Below are 17,821 nucleotides of genomic sequence, written 5' to 3' on the forward strand. Positions count from 1 at the left end.
ATATATATATATATATATATATATATATATATATATATATATGATTTCTCATGTTATTTTTTTGTTTCTCTTCTCTCATACATTTGGCAATGTTTTCATCTGTGTTTGTATTTCTTCATTTTATGTTTCGTTGACAGCTGAATGGCACCAGCAGGTTTCATGGCTTGGCCAGTTTGGATGATATATCTGCTATTATCAGCACCCCACCTTTAGGAGGATTCCAGGTAGCCACACCAACCTCTCCAATCTGATGTTAAAGCGAAACCCAGCTCTCTCTAACTAGACGCGCCTCGTGGCAGTTCTCAGTAATGCACACATGTTCAGTTCATGCTTTATGTGTCTAATCTGCAGCTGTGATCGTCCTGTGTGTTTGCTAAACAGGATGAGGCTTAGATTGTTTTACATAGCAACACGACATGCCACTAATCTGAGACTGGGAGTGCAGTGCATGAAGGTAGTAGCATGTGTTTTGGTGACATTGTAATGCTCACGCCTCCTTTGGTGTGTCTGTATAACCACAGATGATGAAAGCATTGCTACATATTACACGTGTTGGACGTTCTGCACATTTTTGCAGAGAGAATGGATTATTCCTTATACTGCATTGTCTCCGTAAAAATAATAAAAGACAGTGTATTATCAACCTGTCCGTCAAAACGGGTCCTTTTTGCATTTCCAGTTTCTCAGATAACATTGTGGCGTTGCCTGAATATGTAAAGCACTCTTTTGTCTCCAGTCACGAACATGTTTCAAAGCTCTCATTGATTCTGTTGCAGCTGGTTTTTAACCCTCCTTTTAATTGCATTTGTTATTTCCCTGTTTCACTGGTTATCTTTCCCTGATACGGAGCTCTAGATGTGCCGCGCTAACCTTTTTACTAACCGCACACCTGCCTCTGACTTTCAGCTACTGTCTCTTTCCTAACTCATCCTCACCTAAGCTGAGACATTCATTTTTAATTAATTAATACTGAAATAAGTCTCTTTGGTGTTCCCAGCCTCAAAGAACCCAGACTCCCCCAGAGGAGGAAGAGGATGCTGAGGAAGAGGAGACAGAGGAACTGGGACATGTAGACACATATGCTGAGTACAGACCTTCCAAATGTAGGCCGCTAGACTGAATGTCAACATCCAGTTTTTTCACTTATTACGCCACGACACTCGTATAGGTTTGCTATTATGTAAAATGTTCCCTTTTTTTAAACTGTTCTTCTGTTTCCCCCCCCCTCTCTTATACAGCCACTATAGGAATTTCTCATCCTGACATAGTGGTGGAGACCAACACGCTATCCAGTGTCCCGCCTCCTGACATCACTTACACCCTGTCTATCCCTGAGCCAACGATCAACCGTGGCCTGCTGTCCGCTCTGCAGCTAGAGGCCATCATCTACGCCTGCCAGGTACACACACACACGCAATACATAAAGCACTTATTCTTTTTGTAGCAATGAATGATTAATGGTTTGATTATACAGGCATCTCTGTTCATGCATTTGCTCTTTGTGCACCCTCAGCAACATGAGGTGATCCTTCAGAACAACCAGAGGGCAGGCTTCCTGATCGGAGATGGCGCAGGGGTCGGAAAGGGACGCACCGTGGCAGGAATCATACTGGAAAACTACCTTGATGGAAGGAAGAAATCACTATGGTAAGAGAGATGTACAATTCCTGAAACCTAAAGTAACAACCCAGGGCTGTACCGAACAGTTCGAAGCTTTGTTCTTTATGTTGACATTTCGGATTCTGATTTAAATCGACATTCAAAGGCCGTGTAGCTTTATTTTTTTTATGTCTATTCATAATGTTTAGACTCTGTATTTTCTATATTTATTCTACCGCGATCATTAACGGTCATTAATGTCCTCTGCGGGCCTCTTCACACACACACAGAACAGAGAGGAGACGGCTGAAGTGAAGATAAAGTTGTCTGTACCGGTTACAAACAGCCTCGGTAGTGAATAGTATTATACTGTTTATAGAATTAGATTGCAGAGCTGGCTGCGTAGGATTGTGTCCGACGCGTGTGATCCAAACATTTCCAATAACTCCAGATCACAATAAAGTCAAAAAGATAGAAGTAGTTATTTCCAAAACCCACAACATGTTATTATCTAAAGGAATAGTCTGCTTTAGTCCATATTTTTGGGCGTTCAACCTTTCAAAAAAGGCGTTTTCACTGCCGTCAAAAAACTGTTTGCTCTACCGCTTGCCGCACACAAAAAGGAGGGATGCACTGACGAGTTAATAGCCATCAAGAAAGGTGCCTTCATAAGAAAAGGACTAACTCATTTAATCCTATGAATCACTTCATTCAAATCAAGGATTTTTAGGGTGTTGAAGTGATAAAATATGACGGCAGACATTTAAAGCTTAATTTCAAAACCTCCATCAAAGATTTTCGGTACAGCCTTATAACAACCGCAGTTCATTGGGTTTCAGTAATTGATTTATGCGTTCGTGTTTTGCATCCAGTATTGTGCCGGGAGATATATTGGGCATGTAGAGGCTAGTTAGCGCAGGAGTCGACTGAATTACTGACTAACCCTCACCCTGCTCCTGCCCTCAGGTTCAGCATATCCAATGACCTGAAATTCGATGCAGAGAGAGATCTCAAAGACATAGATGCATCGAATATCCCTGTGCACGCCTTAAACAAGGTGAGTCCAGGTGGAGTTAGCGTGACCAGCTGAGTGAAAGAGTTTTGTTCTCGGTAACTGTGAGTCACATGTTCATCCGAGCAGAAAAGGAAACGAGCTGTTTGGCGACAGTGTGGCTCTGTGAATGTTCGTATCTAACAAATATACTTTGGAATGTTTGTCTTGTTTTTGTAGATTAAGTATGGAGACACAGCTACCTCAGAAGGAGTCCTGTTTGCAACTTACTCTGCGCTGATTGGAGAGAGCCAGGCAGGAGGGCAGCACCGAACGAGAATCAAACAGATCCTAGACTGGTGCAAGTCAGACTTTGACGGAGTTGTATCCTTTTCACTTCGACGACCTCACGTCCAACAGTTTTCTAACACAAATTGTTACTCCATGTCTGTGTTGTTTGCCCTTGACCTTTCCCCCACTACAGATTATTTTTGACGAATGCCACAAAGCCAAGAATGCCACATCTACAAAGATGGGCAAGGCGGTGCTTGACCTGCAAAACAAGCTGCCGAGGGCCAGAGTGGTGTATGCCAGTGCCACAGGTAGGCCGACGCACCAATACAAACCCACTCAATATGCGTCATGCAACACAAGCGAGGATTTTAGAATATATGTTTTTTTTTTTTGTCATCTCTGCCCCAGGTGCCTCTGAGCCAAAGAACATGATCTACATGAGCCGCCTGGGAATCTGGGGTGAGGGCACGCCCTTCAGGGCCTTTGAAGACTTCCTGCACGCCATCGAGAAGAGGTTCGTACGGTCACACGTTGCAGAATCTACCTCAAACATGTTTTCAGGAGCCTTTCCAATCATGCGGGCAGGCACATATCGTCGAATCGCTGTGTGCTCACCGGAAAATAAACGTACAATCAGTTTGCGGTTATTGCTGCTTGATCCGCGATTGAGTTGTGCTGAATAATTTATACACTGTTTGTAAACAGAGGCGTCGGTGCCATGGAGATTGTTGCGATGGACATGAAAGTGAGCGGCATGTACATCGCCCGGCAGCTGAGCTTCTCAGGGGTGTCTTTCCGCGTCGAGGAGATCGGACTGGACAGTGACTTCAAACTGGTCTATAACAAAGCTGCAAGACTGGTGAGCATCATGCCGGTGTCTATGCTTATGGTGTTGTGTTAGAGATTGAAAGAAACCCACACACACTGTATATTTGAAAGTGACTAATCACATCTGGAATCTGTGTCCAGTGGGCGGAGGCATTGCAGGTGTTCATGCGTGCGGCTGATGAGCTGGGCCTGGTCAGCAGGAAGTCTCTGTGGGGCCAGTTCTGGTCGTCTCACCAGCGCTTCTTCAAATACCTCTGCATCGCTGCCAAGATCCGCTGCCTGGTGGAGCTGGCCCAAAAAGAGCTGCAGGCCGGAAAGGTCAGCACAACACAGTCTCGAACGCTGAGTCATATAGCTTGTATAATCTAGAGGACTATAAATGACCCAGAGGAAGATCCAAGCAGGAACTGAAATTCTATAGATGTTGCATAAGAGGAGAGAACTGCAAGGACGGAGCAAATTATTGCTCAATATTTAGCTTTTTCTACAGAGTTTTGCATGCTGTTTGTTGGATATACAAGCGTCATTAAGACTTTATTTTGCACTTCCCTGTACATAGGTTGAGTCAATGCATTTTAGTATAATATGTGCCATCGGGATTCCATGAATGAGTCCACGATAGAATGGACTTCAGGTAACACAGTAGACCTGTTAGGTTGTTGATGTGTATTTGTTTCCCCTCCACCACAGTGCATCGTCATCGGGCTGCAGTCTACCGGAGAGTCCCGGACCAGAGAAGTCCTGGATGAGAACGACGGGCAACTCGACAGATTCGTCTCCGCAGCAGAGTGAGTGGAAATGAATATTTTCTCTGCTGTTTTGTGTGTTTCTATGTCAATAGGTTTATTTCAGGGTTTGTCATCCTTTTTGATAGGAAGTGCCATTTTTAATATTATTGTTAATCAGTGTGCTGAATCAACATTAAAGTTAACATTAACTTTTTTTATGACACCACATCAAAACTTATATTTCATTCCATATATATCAACATTTAAAAAAGGACGTTATAATTATACATAGAGAGCACTTTACGAGAAGGCTGCCATCCACATCTAAGCTGAAATCATTAAAGCTCTTTCCCCGTTCTTATTCATCAGCAATAAACTTAAAAACTTCTGCTCAGAGGGCAACGATTACTAGCCAAATAGAAGCAGAGTAGGGCAGGTGGTGGGAGGAAAAAAAAATCAATCAAACTACCGTAAATAACAGGCCAAGCAGCTGCAGTCGGCTGTGAAAGAGGTAATCTGGCATGTGGATGAGAGGGCACTTCAACATTTTCAAAGAACTCTTGAACACACTTATTGCTAGTGTGCTTATTTTTTTAACTACAGGTGCCTAAGGTGGCTTGCCTCTGGTTCATTTGAAAGAATGTTCACTAAATGTCTTCCCTGGGTTACAGCTCAGTCTGAACACCTACCGTTAGCCGTGTCTTGAAGCGTTACCGCCTGTTCGCTGGAAGCCACAGCAGTCTGTGGGTTTCTTCCATTTCATTTAGTTGCTTCATCAAACTGAGGAGAACACACACACAACACGTTCTTTTCAATAATAGGTATTCAGGTCATGCACTTCCAGTCCTCACCATTTATCCTCAATTAAACCAATCTCTTTAGTCATTAGCAGCTATTTAATTATAATGCAAGTATAACAGGAAAGCAAGGGTACAGGTGCTGAGTGCTCTGAACTTTCTTGACTCTAAACCTCAAACAGCAGACACACCTGCTGTTTGAGTATATTAACTCTCACACACACACGTTCATCTGCGCGTCCACACCTGATCAAATCAAAGCAGGAATGTACCGACTGTCTAAATGTCTCAACTGCCGTGTGTTGTCCTGATCGCTTTACTGGCAGAATAAGAGTTTCCCTCTCTCTTCCTCTTTCCTTTAGGGGAGTGTTCCAGTCTCTCGTATCGAAGCATTTCCCCTCAGAGAAACAGAGGCGAGAGAAAGCACCGGGGAATAAAAGAAAACGTAAGTGAACACCAGTCAGCATGTCTACCCTAAAGAGAACTGGAACCCGTTTTTTACTTGTATTGTATGTAGCCAGTGCTCAGCTGACATGTCAGGCTTTTGCTCCGCAGTCTTAATTCAACAATTAACCGAGTGTTGTTTGAATGTACTTATATATTTGTGTGCATCTCTTGTTTGCACTCATTTTCTTGCAGTCTGCTTCTATATTTCTTGGCCGTTCATTGAATCACGTTAGAAAAAGTGTTTGTTGAGCTGCGCTTCTTGTTTATTAATCTAATATCGTGTCGTGGCGTCCGATCAGGGAAGCCTCGAGGTCGCCAGCCCAAAGTACCAAAGCACACCGTGGACAGCGGCGGTGTGATCAACATCAGCGACGACAGCAGTAGTGACTCGGACGGCATGGACACGGACTCCAACTCCTCACCAGACTCCCTGCTAGACAATGACGATGTCATCTTTGTCAACCACACTAGCTGCCAGACAGGTGGGGAGATGTCTTTTTCTTTGGTTTGTTGTCGGTAGGAAGATATTTTAGCTTCAGTGGGTGTGTCCGGTCTCAATCAGAGAGATTCAGACAGTGAAACTACCTTCCATGCCCTGTTGTGTTTTTGTTTTTGTCACTCTTGTACGTATTAGCGTATTCATCACTGTAGGTAAAAATGAAGATGACATTATAATGTTACACAGAATCAAGCGTATATATCTCTTTCGGGACCTTCGCCTCGCTTAGAGCAGAGGCCATCTTTACCTTAAGAACAACACTATAGGCGCCACGCAATTAAGTCTGCAGCTGGCGTTTCCATGAATTTGCTCTATTTCTGAGTTATTTCGCATACATTTTAGACTTTAGAATACAACCACCGTCCCCCCTGCTCTGTAATATTTTTTTTTTTACTGACGATGGCCCTATTACTCTTGCCTATCAGGGTTACAAAGTTAATGTCCCCTCTGCTTCCTGTTCACAGCCAGGATAGAGGAGATGAAGCAGGGCCTCCTCAACAAGATAGCCGTGCTGGGAAAAGAACTACCTCTCAACACCTTGGACGAGCTCATCGATAAGTTTGGAGGACCAGATAAAGTCTCAGAGGTACGAACTCAAGACACTGAACCAGAAACTCTACAGCTTAAATAGTGCAGGATGGATTCACTTGAATCAATGTCTACACATCAGCACAAAAACAAATATACATTCATGTTATTTTATAAGCAAAAAGGTGACAGTGTGATCAATATTTCTTGTGCAGATGACTGGTCGTAAGGGTCGTGTGGTGCGGCGTCCTGATGGCAGCGTTCGCTACGAGTCCCGGGCCGAGCAGGGTCTCACCATCGACCACATAAACATCAAGGAGAAAGACCGCTTTATGAGTGCAGAGAAGGTCAGACTCACCAATCCAATCGACACGTCTACTTGCACATAAAGAACCACGACTTGGCAGGAAACAATCTGCATCTGCTTTATAAACGGACCAATAAGATAATAATCCAAACCTCTTTCCTTGCAGTTTGTGGCCATCATCTCGGAGGCGGCCAGCTCTGGGATTTCCCTGCAGGCGGACAAGCGAGTGAAGAACCAGAGGCGCAGGGTCCACATGACCCTGGAGCTGCCTTGGAGTGCAGACAGGGCCATTCAGCAATTCGGTGAGTCAGGAAATCTGATCTCACGACAGTGTTTTCCCCGAGGATGGAGTGGTAGCGGTTGTGGTGGTGTTTTTGCATGTGTGCAAATAAAAAAAAAAAATTCTGCGCTCGCAAATCATGCCCTGCCGGGGGATTTTTATATGTCTGCCTGCACTACAAGGGCTGTTAATGCCTAAGTACATACAGCCCAAATGTGCACAGTAATGAACAGGATAAATGTCTGTCTCGCTCACATATGAGGTGTCTCAAGATTCAGGAAAATACACTTTTATTGAACATAATAAAATAATCGTATATGGGCCGACAATAGCTCAGTCTGTGGGGACTTTGCTTGGGAATCGGAGGGTCAAGTCCCGACACGAGCCAAGTACGGGCTGTGTGGTAGTTAGATAGGTGCTAGTGCGCCTCCCCTAAACTGCTCATCGGGTTCTGTATAGTAGCTGCCCACTGCTCCCAATAGGAGGATGTGTGCTGTGCTCTGTACATGTGTGACAATTAAAGTTGATTTACATTTTATTATCGTAAGTAAATTACACCTCATAACTGTGACTTATGACACCTTGTCTTTTAGATGTGGGAGGGTGTCATTCTGTTAAAAGTGATTTCAATCTCTCCTCGTGTATGGTAGACACAAGATGGATAAATTCTGTCTTTTCCTTGTCTTCTCCAGGTCGCACCCATCGGTCCAATCAGGTGACGGCCCCAGAGTACATCTTCCTCATCTCAGAGTTGGCTGGGGAGAGACGTTTTGCCTCCATAGTGGCTAAAAGACTGGAGAGCCTGGTAAATATCACAACCTTATAGATGTGTGTGTGTGTGCGTGTGCGTGTGCATGTGTGTTGCATTGCTCTTCCTCTTTTGTCCCACAATTGCTAGATTTTTTCCCTTTTAACCGACATAAACCTGTCTCATGGGACACTAGTCTTTTCATCTTGTTGTCCTTGCGTGAGATGAAGCGTCCCTCTGTATGCGGAGAGGATCTGTGTTTTGTGTTTATTGATTTTGTGCTCTGGGTTGCCAGACACTCCGCCCCCTTTTTGCCATTTCGCCTCTTCGCCCGGCCCTCACCCTTTGCGCTTCCTGTTGTCTTTGGTTTTCCCTACCCTAGAGGCTGAGTCTCTTTTATTCTCGGTTCGCTTAAAGCTATATCAACTTTTTTTTCCCACAAACCTCAAGAGGGTCTTTCCCGTCTCCAGCACAATAAAAGGAAAACTGATTAAGCGGAAAAAGCAAAAGGAGCTTTTGTTTGGATAATTTATAACTCAAGGGTTTGTTTTCCACAGTTATCAATGCGTTTCAGCAGAAGCGGTCTTTTATTTCCATAGTGACACAGCGTGACAGTTCTTTTGGGGCGACGGTACGTACGGAGCATTGGGGCGGTGGTTCCAGGAGTTTGCCAGCCGTGTTCAGTAAATCTGCATCAAGAATAGGTCCCATCGTGTCTGACTGAAACCGATACTCGCACACTGCTGAATACCTTTGCAACCATCTGACTCCAGATCAGCCGTGAACTCATATTTGGCTAAGACATCCCTTTGTTTTGGTGTCTCAAGGCATTCTTCTGTGTGGACAGAGACAGAAGCTGCCAACAAGTCTTTAAATTTCCCTTCACCTCTCCTCTCAGTTAATTTGAAATTGAATGGAAAACAGTTGAACACGAGCTGGGATATTACAGAAACCCGGCTTCACAATTTAAAGTGGCAACAGACTACTCAAACTTTTAACCCCTCCTGGCATTTCCAGGTGGTGTTATTATCAGTGCCGCTGTCACAAAAAGTACCGGATCACTTCTGTTTCCTTCAGAGACTATAAACTACCAACAACGCAGTTAGCATCATGGCTGCCGCTAGCAGCTAAGCTACTGTCCAAAGCAAGAAACAACGGCAACTTGAACTAGAAACCCTGATGTCGGTGCTGTGGTGAAGGCAGAGTGTAACATCTGGTAGTAAGTATTAGTAAATAGGCAGGTTTTGTTACTTGCTCCTCTAGCTTAGTAGAAGCATCTTTGCCTTATTTGCATTCTCCGTCATTGAGGCTCATTTGCATGTTAGAGTGTTCACAGTTAACATCACTCCAGTTGTTACACATTCCGCCCTATTCCTCTACCTGGAGATAGCTACTGTAGGCTGTTTTGTTGAGTTGCCTCTTTGTGAAATGAACAGAAGGAGTGTAGCTGTAATGTCCTGGAGAGCCTTACAAACAGTTGATCAATGTTTTATCTATCAGAGCTCCCCAAAATCAGATACCATTGGCAGGAAATAGTAGTTTATGGACCAGAGTATTTAAAATAGGCTGCTATGTTGTGGAAACGCTGTGGACACACCCCACCAAGACACAAAATGATGTCAGTGGGCAGTTGTTTCACACCTCAACCTCATCTGCTTCCTCTTGATGCCTCGAGCCGGCTGTGTACTCGCACTATCTGGTGTGTTTGTTGAGTGAATGTACCGACATCTGAAAGAGTTTGACCTGTTCACGAGAGACTAATGTCACAGGTTGAATCCCAGCTTCTCAGGCTGGGGTTTCTAAACAACCAGTGGTGGAATGTAACAAAGTACATTTACTCAAGTACTGTATTAAAGTACAATTTCAAGGTACTTTGATTGAGTATTTCCATTTTATCTAACTTCATACTTTGACATCTCAGAGAGATATATTTTACTTTTTACTCCATTACATTTGTCTGACAGCTTTAGTTACTTCTTAGATAAAACATTTTGCAACCCCTTCCTGCCCAGTGAAAACCACGTATCTCAGCCAAATTATTAAAACGTTGACGCAATAACCAAAACTCCACAATCATGTGAAATCTTATATTTAAAGGAGCAGGATCTATGAATGAGAGGGCCGGAAGTCCGCACTATTATCTACTGTGCGGTTGTAGTAATCCTATAATGACTGTTTAATACGCAGATATACTTACTTCGTGCTCACCCTCTCGTGTCGAGGCTGAGCAGTGAAGGCCCGTAGGGATATTGATGATCAACAAGCGTACACAGATTTATCCTGCGTCACTTTGTCCATCTGAATTAGTGTGATGACGCTCTGAAGGCTGTAAACCCTAATACCGCTAATACGCATAATAACACTGCTGCTAATCCACTTTGCAGGGTGCGTTAACCCACGGAGACAGAAGAGCCACAGAATCCAGAGACCTGAGCAAGTACAATTTTGAGAACAAGGTAGGCAAATTGAACAACCTTTCAAAATACAAATTCTGACCTTTCAAGTGTTGCTGTTGCTGAATGAGCCTTCTGAGAGAGTTTATCTTTAACAAGTGCGTGTCCCTTTTCTTGCAGTATGGTACCAAGGCTCTAGATAAGATCACCAAAGCAATCCTTGGCCACATAGAAAACAAGGTGCCCCCTCCCAAAGGCTACCCTGTGGGCGAAGCCCTGTTCTTCAGAGGTACGTTTAAGATCTCTGGTTGACTGTCAGCATCTGTTCACGGAGAACGTCTTCACCGGCACCAGTTCACTGTGATCGATCCGTAAAAACAACTCTTGTTTCTCTTTATTTCAGACATGAAACTTGGAATGATGGATGTGGGCATCTTTTGCAGGGAGTCGCGCTTTGGGATTAATACTGAGAAAGGTAGAGTACCCAAGAGGCACGCAGGCATATTGTGTGCCAGAGGGATAGTTCGGCTGTTTTGAGGTGGGGTTGTATGATGTGCTCATCCATAACCGGTGTATTACTCGCAATAGATGGCGATCGACACGGCACCAGTTTGGATAAACAGCCATGAGGATCAGCACAGGAGCGAAGCCATGTACTGCTGTAGACGGGGGCAGCAGCAAGACACATTTCAGACACCTAAAAACATAAATATCAGTTCATGTGTACGCCATATTTGGATTGTCTTCACCTCCTTACTTTGCCGTCAGACAGCCCTTCAGACAGGGAACTGAAGGCGTTATCTATGCTCTCTTCAAAGCCACAAGACTCCTTTGCCAAAAACAGTAATTTTAACTCAAGAATCACAGGAGTTGCTGGTCTATTATTGCTACGATCGGTTGGTTTGTTTTTGTTTTCTTGTGACTTTGGTGTTTTAAAGGGTTAGTTCGTATACACCAAAGTCACACAATAACACAAACAAATTAACCGATCGAGGCAGCGGTAGAACAACAACTTCTGTGTTCTGTTGGGTAACATTTTTGTCAATGGAGTCTTGTAGCTTTGGCGAGAGCGTGGATGGATATACTGGATTCAGTTCCTTGTCAGAAAGTCGGTCTAACGGCAAGGTAGAGTGATGAGGATATCCTAAATATAGCGTACACCTAAAGTGATCTAAAAATCCTTGTTGCTGCTGCCCTCGTCCACAGCAGAACATTTATTTGCTCCTGTAACTTTACTCCTGTGTGTTTCTCCAAACTGGGGGCGTTCTAACCGCCATCTACTGTAGATAAATACACTGACTGTGAAGAAGTACCTCACACAACGAAACTATCAACCCAGCCCCCAACTTCTAAATGTATCTCAGCTGTGTTCTTTGTTCTTGTGGCTGAATGAACTGTTCTGTGTTGTTGTCTTTTTATCCCAGACTGCAGCATTACCAAGTTCTTAAATCGCATCCTGGGCCTGGAGGTCCACAAGCAGAACTATCTGTTCCAGTACTTCACGGACAACTTTGACTACCTAATCGAGAAGGATAAGAAGGAGGGCAAATATGACATGGGGATCCTAGGTATGAAGCTTTAAGAGTTACTCAAAACACGGCATGGTTTTTAGGTTTTACATCCAAAATATAAACGCAACATAACCCCAAAAGTAAAAATACAAGATTAAAAGTATATCAAACTTAACTTATTGATCAGTTACATAAGTCATGTTTAAATTGTCTGTCAACATACCTTAAATGAGAATACGATTGGCCCTTAAGGGATTGTTACTAATCTTTAAATAAGTAATTGTTTTGCCTCCCTTGTCTTCTTGCGTCTCTGACAGATCTTGCCCCGGGGAACGATGAGATCTACGAGGAGAAGCAGGAAACCTTCCTGACAGTTGGAAATCCTCAGGATGGACAGGTTGTTCTCTATAAGGTAGGCACCTCGCAAAAAACCTTGCGTTGCCTACGTGGGCCGGTATGCCATTAGAAGAGCAACACAGTCTGGTCACATTTACAGGCCCAGGCCGATCTCCAGGCATTACACGTCACCGACCAGAAGTGATCCTATGAATATCCATGAATCCTAAAAACAAAAATGCAAATCTTGTTCTCTCTCCGAGTTAAATCCAGTCGGGCTTGTAGGCTCCCAGTAGACCAGAGCAATGGGAAAGTTCACGTTTAGTGGCAGCGAAGCGATCTTCAGAGATTAAGGAGCAAATACCAATGACTATAAATTTCCGTGACACGGTTTGCGCGGTGCACAGTTTCTGCATACAAAGAGACCCAATACAACGGTGAGATTTGTTCCACATGACCTGCAGTCCCAGAGGTAACTCGAGTAGCTACTTCTGCACTTGACGGTGATTGATGTCACTTTGCCAGCAGTAAGACTGTTATCATACAGGCTTAGCCCAGGGCCGAGGGCCCACGCAGACACTGGTGGCAGGTGGGGACAGGATAATTACCGCTATCTTCTGCTTTTAGCTGTCGGCTGCAGGCTAACCTGCATTTGGCATTTGGCAGAGCTTGGACCAGTTCAGCAAGTATAGAGGGAGAGCGTTGGGTTCCTGCACGACTGTGTTAGACAATGAGTCGTAGGCTGTAGTTGTGTGTGTTTTTAAATACATAGCCCGTTTCTGACGACAGAAACTTTTTCCCAAGGGACTAGGAACTTTTTGAGGAACTCAGCCACAGGGACCAGGCTCTAAATTAAATTCCAGGGACATTTCCCGGTCACGTTTTCCCCTCCAAAAAGGCCCTAGTCGGGGGAATTACTTTCTGAAAGTACAGGAACTTTCGCGGAGGGTTTTGCAGGGATGACAGTCACTAATTGGTCAAACACACACAATGCCGCTGTTTCAACTCCTGTAGCGCTTCATTCATAAAACAAAGGTAATACTCCAGTATCATGTTAGGACGTAGGGAGAGCATTTCTCTTTGTTTCATAATATTAAAAGTAAAGTTAGGCTTCCTGACTCATTTTAAAGAAAGATGGAGAGAAAAACAAAGACAGATCGCACAAGTGAGCTGAGAGAGAGAGACATCGTTGTGAATGAGAGAGAAAATACTTTTCTGATTGTTGTCGCAGTGAGACAAAACCAAACAAAGGTTTGTTGTTTCAAAGCGTTCTTTTAGTCGGAACGGTCGGGCACACTGACCTGCAGGCTGCAGGGTGCCACCATGCAGCCCGCATCCCGTGTCATGTTGCTTTGTCATACGTCAGCAGACTAACTTGCCTTATCTTGCAGGTTCTTACACTGCTATGGAAACAGAGATAATGGGCTGAAGGAACCTTTTAGTTCCTCTATAAGTAGTCCTAGGACTAAAATTAACAAGAACTTCTTGGTGCAAATGCAGCTTCTGTTAGGAGAAGTACTTTTGGGTTTCTTTGCTGTCTCACTCTCAGGACAGCGGTGTGTGTCTGGTTGCATATAGCTACTTGGTTCCCTTTTTCACAGCACATGCTTTAAGTCTCTGATCCTTTCTGCCCCTGTAGATCAGTGTGGACCGAGGCATGCCGTGGGACGAGGCCTACAACAGGTCACTAAAGCTCAGCAGTCCTGATGAGGGATTCTACCTGTCCCTGAAGGTGAGTCCAAGTTATATTCAGCAAACTAAACCCACGGTATACCGCAAGAGGCACTATATGTATATGATCTGTTGTTTAATACAGACCTCACTCAATAGCATTGTGTTGTGTCCACTGAAAAGATGTTATTAGTCCCTCCTTAACAAGACGGTGTACATAATTCACTCTCCACAGCTGCGAGGAAACCACCCGTGTGTGCTGCTAGCAGAGCAGGGACGAGGCAAGAACCTCATCGTCTACAAGCCCAACATCGGCAAGCAGACGCACCCGGAGAGCCTGGAGAACCTGCAGCTCCGTTACCGAAAGGTGAGAGACTCGATCTGTCTGTCGATGAATCAGTAAGGCCTATAGCTGTATCTGCATATCGGTTTCTATATACCAGGGTTGTTATCATAAAGTAAGACTGAAACTAAATAACAATATCCTTCGAGAAAAACATAACCAAAACTATTTTGCCTGCTTTCAAAAAAACTATGTTCTCACTATGTCACTACAGACAAAATGATTATCTGTAAACTGTATCTGTTTTTTACATTCAGTCCAGTCCAGTTGTATGTAGAACTAAATAACAAGAACATGATTTAAATATATGTAGTTGGTCAGACTTTTTCTTCCATTGCTATTTGGAGTTTATATGCGGAGTCGGATGCCCCCTTGTGGCCATGGAGGAGAACTGAACCAGGCAACGTTCAGCTGAACAATGTGTCAGTATATTTCACTAAACTCACTGACAAAAACATGATCAACATAAGAATAAGAAGTATACGACAGTGAGGGTGATGAAGTTCCTTTATTTAAGCTGTACCTGTTTCACTTCCCTACAAGAACAACAGGGCGATGATAACTATAAGCCCACATAACACACACAATTCCTTTATTATTAATCTTTTTATTGGGAATACAAAAAAATAGTATAGAAGAAGTATTTCCCATTTTGGTCGTGAAATTAATTTCCCCGGGGGCCTCAAAGAGAGACCCCCACCCACCCACCCGACAACTAGAACAACAAAACATTGTCTCTGTAACGAAAATATCAATGCTACTTGTAATTGTAGTGTGTATGAGTATTTAGAATATAGAAACATACAAATATTTATTAATAAAAAGAAAAATGAGAATACTAAATACTATTATTTAAAAAAAGAAGAAGAAAAAAACCCAGGAAGTGGGGATAATAGTCACCGTAACAATAATAATAAACAAGATAAAACTATGATCTCACTTTTGGTGGAAAGTGAAAGACCCGCCTTTGTCACTAACGTTTCTGTGTTGGCAGATATGTGATATTGAAAGCTGTGTTATGGTGTCACATCAAACTGTGGAGTTCTTTGCTGATTTCTGGTGCGTTTTCCTTTCCCAGGTGACTCCAGAGGAAGCCCAGGACAGCTGGGAGAACCAGTTCACCTTCTCCTTCAAGAAGTGCAGCCATGCCAACTGGTAAGTAGGAATCCACGACGTCCCGCTGGATTAATGGCTCAATGCATCCAATCAGGCCGCTACGTATTAGCATCCAGCCGGGGCGGATTAAAGGTCGGATGCCGTTCTCAGGGATTTGCAGATCACCTGAGAAGTAGTCGTGAAGAAATAACCTGCAAGGCTCACATGTGCCCTCGTCGTCCGATGACCAGCAGACTGTGTTTGAAATGCTGGGATGGAGCCATCTGTGATGTTGTTAACCGGCCGACAGTCGGTCCTTCAACCTGCCATTCGAGCTTCCTGAAAGAAGGATACGCAAGAAACTTGTGGGCCTTTTTTAATTTGCTGCATAAATAATTTGCCTTTTTCTTTCCCTGTCCTTTTTTCTAGGAATGGGAAGTGTAAGAAGATAGAGGAAGGTCAGGAGTGTCTGCAGGGCATGCGCCTCCGTCAGTACCACATGTTGTGTGGCGCTCTGTTGCGAGTGTGGAAGCGCGTATCCGACGTGGTGTCTGACCTCACCAGCTCCAGCATCCTGCAGATTGTCCGCCTGAAAACCAAACACCACAACAAACAAGTCGGTCAGTACACGTCCCTCATACGAGTCCGATGCACTTCACTCACATCGTGCACGTGTTTTACTGGTGGTCAGAAGCTCTGACGCGTAACACTGGGCGGAATATACTCTAAACAATCACAGAAGAGAGGTTTTTAAATGTGAATGACCAGATGATGGAAGCAGCTAACGAGTGAGCCATCTCGCCTCTTTCTCACCTCTGTTGAGAGTTGCACATTCTCAGTACCGATCGGGCCGGGGATAGTTGTGCTAGCTGTGCTAGCTGTGCTAGCGGAGAGTGTAACGTTAGCCAGATCTAGCAAATTGTCAACTGTTTTGCAATATTTCACACTGGAAAATCTGTCAAACTAGATAATGAAAGAGAGTTCTATGGCATTCATTCTCTGTATGTATTTGTTCATGTTTTACAAAGGAACTCAGAACTTCTCCATTAAAAAGTGTTTCGTTAACAATTAACTTAGTAAAGTCTTTGATTATTTACCTCACCGATAACGTGACTCCTCGTCTGTTCCAGGTATCAAGATCCCGGAGAACTGCGTGGCCCGTGTGCGCGAGGAGCTGCTGCAAATGGACGAGGAGGTGAAGAGGAGACGGAAGGAGAGGGAGCAGCAGGCCGCGGACCAGCGGCTGGCTGACGAGCACGCCCGCAAGATGGAGCAGGAGAACAAACACCTCCTGGCCAATCTGTTCAACCAGAAGCCGATGCTCAACCAGTCGCTGGCGCTGGCGCAGTCGCTCGCCCAGAGCCAGATCCTCAAACAGAAACTGAACCAAAGCGCTCTGCAGAGGACACAAACTGGGAGCATCTCTCAGCTGCAGAGACTGCAGGCCCACAGCCAGTCCGCTTTACAGCAGAACTTACCCCTGAGAAGCCTCAGTCAAACGCAGCCACGGACCCATAACAGCTGGCCCAACAATTCCCCCACCATCAACCAGGGCTCTGTCCCCAACACGGCCAGCATCCGCTCCAATTTCTCCCAGTTTTACCCCCAGTCCTTCGTGTCCCCCTTTCATCAGCTGAAGAGCCCGTCACTTCCACTCCATCCGACCACGCATTCTCCCAGCGTGTCTTCCAAGAACCCCCTGGATGAGATCTTGGACCTGACCGTGAGCTCGCCGTCCCCGTCCCCGGACAGCACGGAGGTCGGACTGACTCTGGACGGTCTGGCGGGACACTCGGCAGCGTTCGTGGAAAACTTTAACCTGGAGTCGCTGATCTCTGAGACTGCAACCAGCGCACAGCACGCCGCACTGTTACAGCAGCCTCTTTTGTTGCAGCAGCAGCATCTGCAGGCAACACCGCAGCGGAACCACAGCCTGCTGGCCAATAACCACCACCAAGACTTGTTAGATTTATTTGACTTGCCCCTGTCCCCCCAGATGCCCACACAGAAAGCCAGCCCTTCGTCCTCTACCTCCTCCTGCTCGTCCTCCACGTCCTCCACCTCGAACAACCTGGTTCCACACGTCCCCGCCGGCCTCCTGCCCGCGTCCGGCCTCATCCCGACATCGTCCTCCTCGTCTCTCTTCTCCAGCCCTTCCTCGTCCTCCTCCCTGTTCTCCAACTCTTCCCCTCGCTTCTCCTCCAACTATCTCCTCTCCCAGTCGGACTCGCTATCTTTGCCCGGCGACCTCGACGTCCGCGAGGCCCTGAACAGCATGCTGCAGGGACCGGACCGCACGTCCGTCATTAAGTACCGGCCACCAGAAGAGCAGTAAGAGCAGCAGCAGCTCGTCTGGACTTTGTTTTTCCTTTTTAGGTAATTTTTTTTTTTTTTTTTTTTTTTCTTTTTTTAAAAGAGTTTTTTTT

General features: G+C 44.9%; 1 protein-coding gene across 4 annotated transcripts in view; it reads left to right on the forward strand.

Moving 5' to 3' along the window:
- sbno2b (strawberry notch homolog 2b) overlaps positions 1 to 17,801 on the forward strand; it is a 61,778-nt gene extending 43,977 nt beyond the window's left edge. For 3 of the 4 annotated variants that reach the window (XM_031868232.1, XM_031868234.1, XM_031868235.1), the window contains 27 exons: positions 138 to 224; positions 998 to 1,103; positions 1,239 to 1,399; positions 1,514 to 1,647; positions 2,566 to 2,656; positions 2,831 to 2,974; positions 3,075 to 3,192; positions 3,293 to 3,398; positions 3,590 to 3,743; positions 3,854 to 4,030; positions 4,403 to 4,500; positions 5,600 to 5,682; positions 5,984 to 6,166; positions 6,648 to 6,769; positions 6,927 to 7,058; positions 7,185 to 7,320; positions 7,991 to 8,103; positions 10,431 to 10,502; positions 10,620 to 10,728; positions 10,843 to 10,914; positions 11,864 to 12,007; positions 12,268 to 12,362; positions 13,926 to 14,018; positions 14,193 to 14,324; positions 15,379 to 15,455; positions 15,825 to 16,015; positions 16,526 to 17,801. In XM_031868232.1, the coding sequence (XP_031724092.1) occupies positions 138 to 224; positions 998 to 1,103; positions 1,239 to 1,399; positions 1,514 to 1,647; positions 2,566 to 2,656; positions 2,831 to 2,974; positions 3,075 to 3,192; positions 3,293 to 3,398; positions 3,590 to 3,743; positions 3,854 to 4,030; positions 4,403 to 4,500; positions 5,600 to 5,682; positions 5,984 to 6,166; positions 6,648 to 6,769; positions 6,927 to 7,058; positions 7,185 to 7,320; positions 7,991 to 8,103; positions 10,431 to 10,502; positions 10,620 to 10,728; positions 10,843 to 10,914; positions 11,864 to 12,007; positions 12,268 to 12,362; positions 13,926 to 14,018; positions 14,193 to 14,324; positions 15,379 to 15,455; positions 15,825 to 16,015; positions 16,526 to 17,730 (4,335 nt within the window). In that variant the 3' untranslated portion in view covers positions 17,731 to 17,801. The remainder of the gene's footprint in view (positions 1 to 137; positions 225 to 997; positions 1,104 to 1,238; positions 1,400 to 1,513; positions 1,648 to 2,565; positions 2,657 to 2,830; positions 2,975 to 3,074; positions 3,193 to 3,292; positions 3,399 to 3,589; positions 3,744 to 3,853; positions 4,031 to 4,402; positions 4,501 to 5,599; positions 5,683 to 5,983; positions 6,167 to 6,647; positions 6,770 to 6,926; positions 7,059 to 7,184; positions 7,321 to 7,990; positions 8,104 to 10,430; positions 10,503 to 10,619; positions 10,729 to 10,842; positions 10,915 to 11,863; positions 12,008 to 12,267; positions 12,363 to 13,925; positions 14,019 to 14,192; positions 14,325 to 15,378; positions 15,456 to 15,824; positions 16,016 to 16,525) is intronic. The other variant, XM_031868233.1, reaches the window with a different exon arrangement.
- Positions 17,802 to 17,821: the final 20 nt, after the last annotated feature.

This window comes from Anarrhichthys ocellatus, unplaced genomic scaffold (genome assembly GCF_004355925.1).
Source record: "Anarrhichthys ocellatus isolate YVR2014 unplaced genomic scaffold, GSC_Weel_1.0 scaffold42, whole genome shotgun sequence".
Lineage (NCBI taxonomy): Eukaryota > Metazoa > Chordata > Actinopteri > Perciformes > Anarhichadidae > Anarrhichthys > Anarrhichthys ocellatus.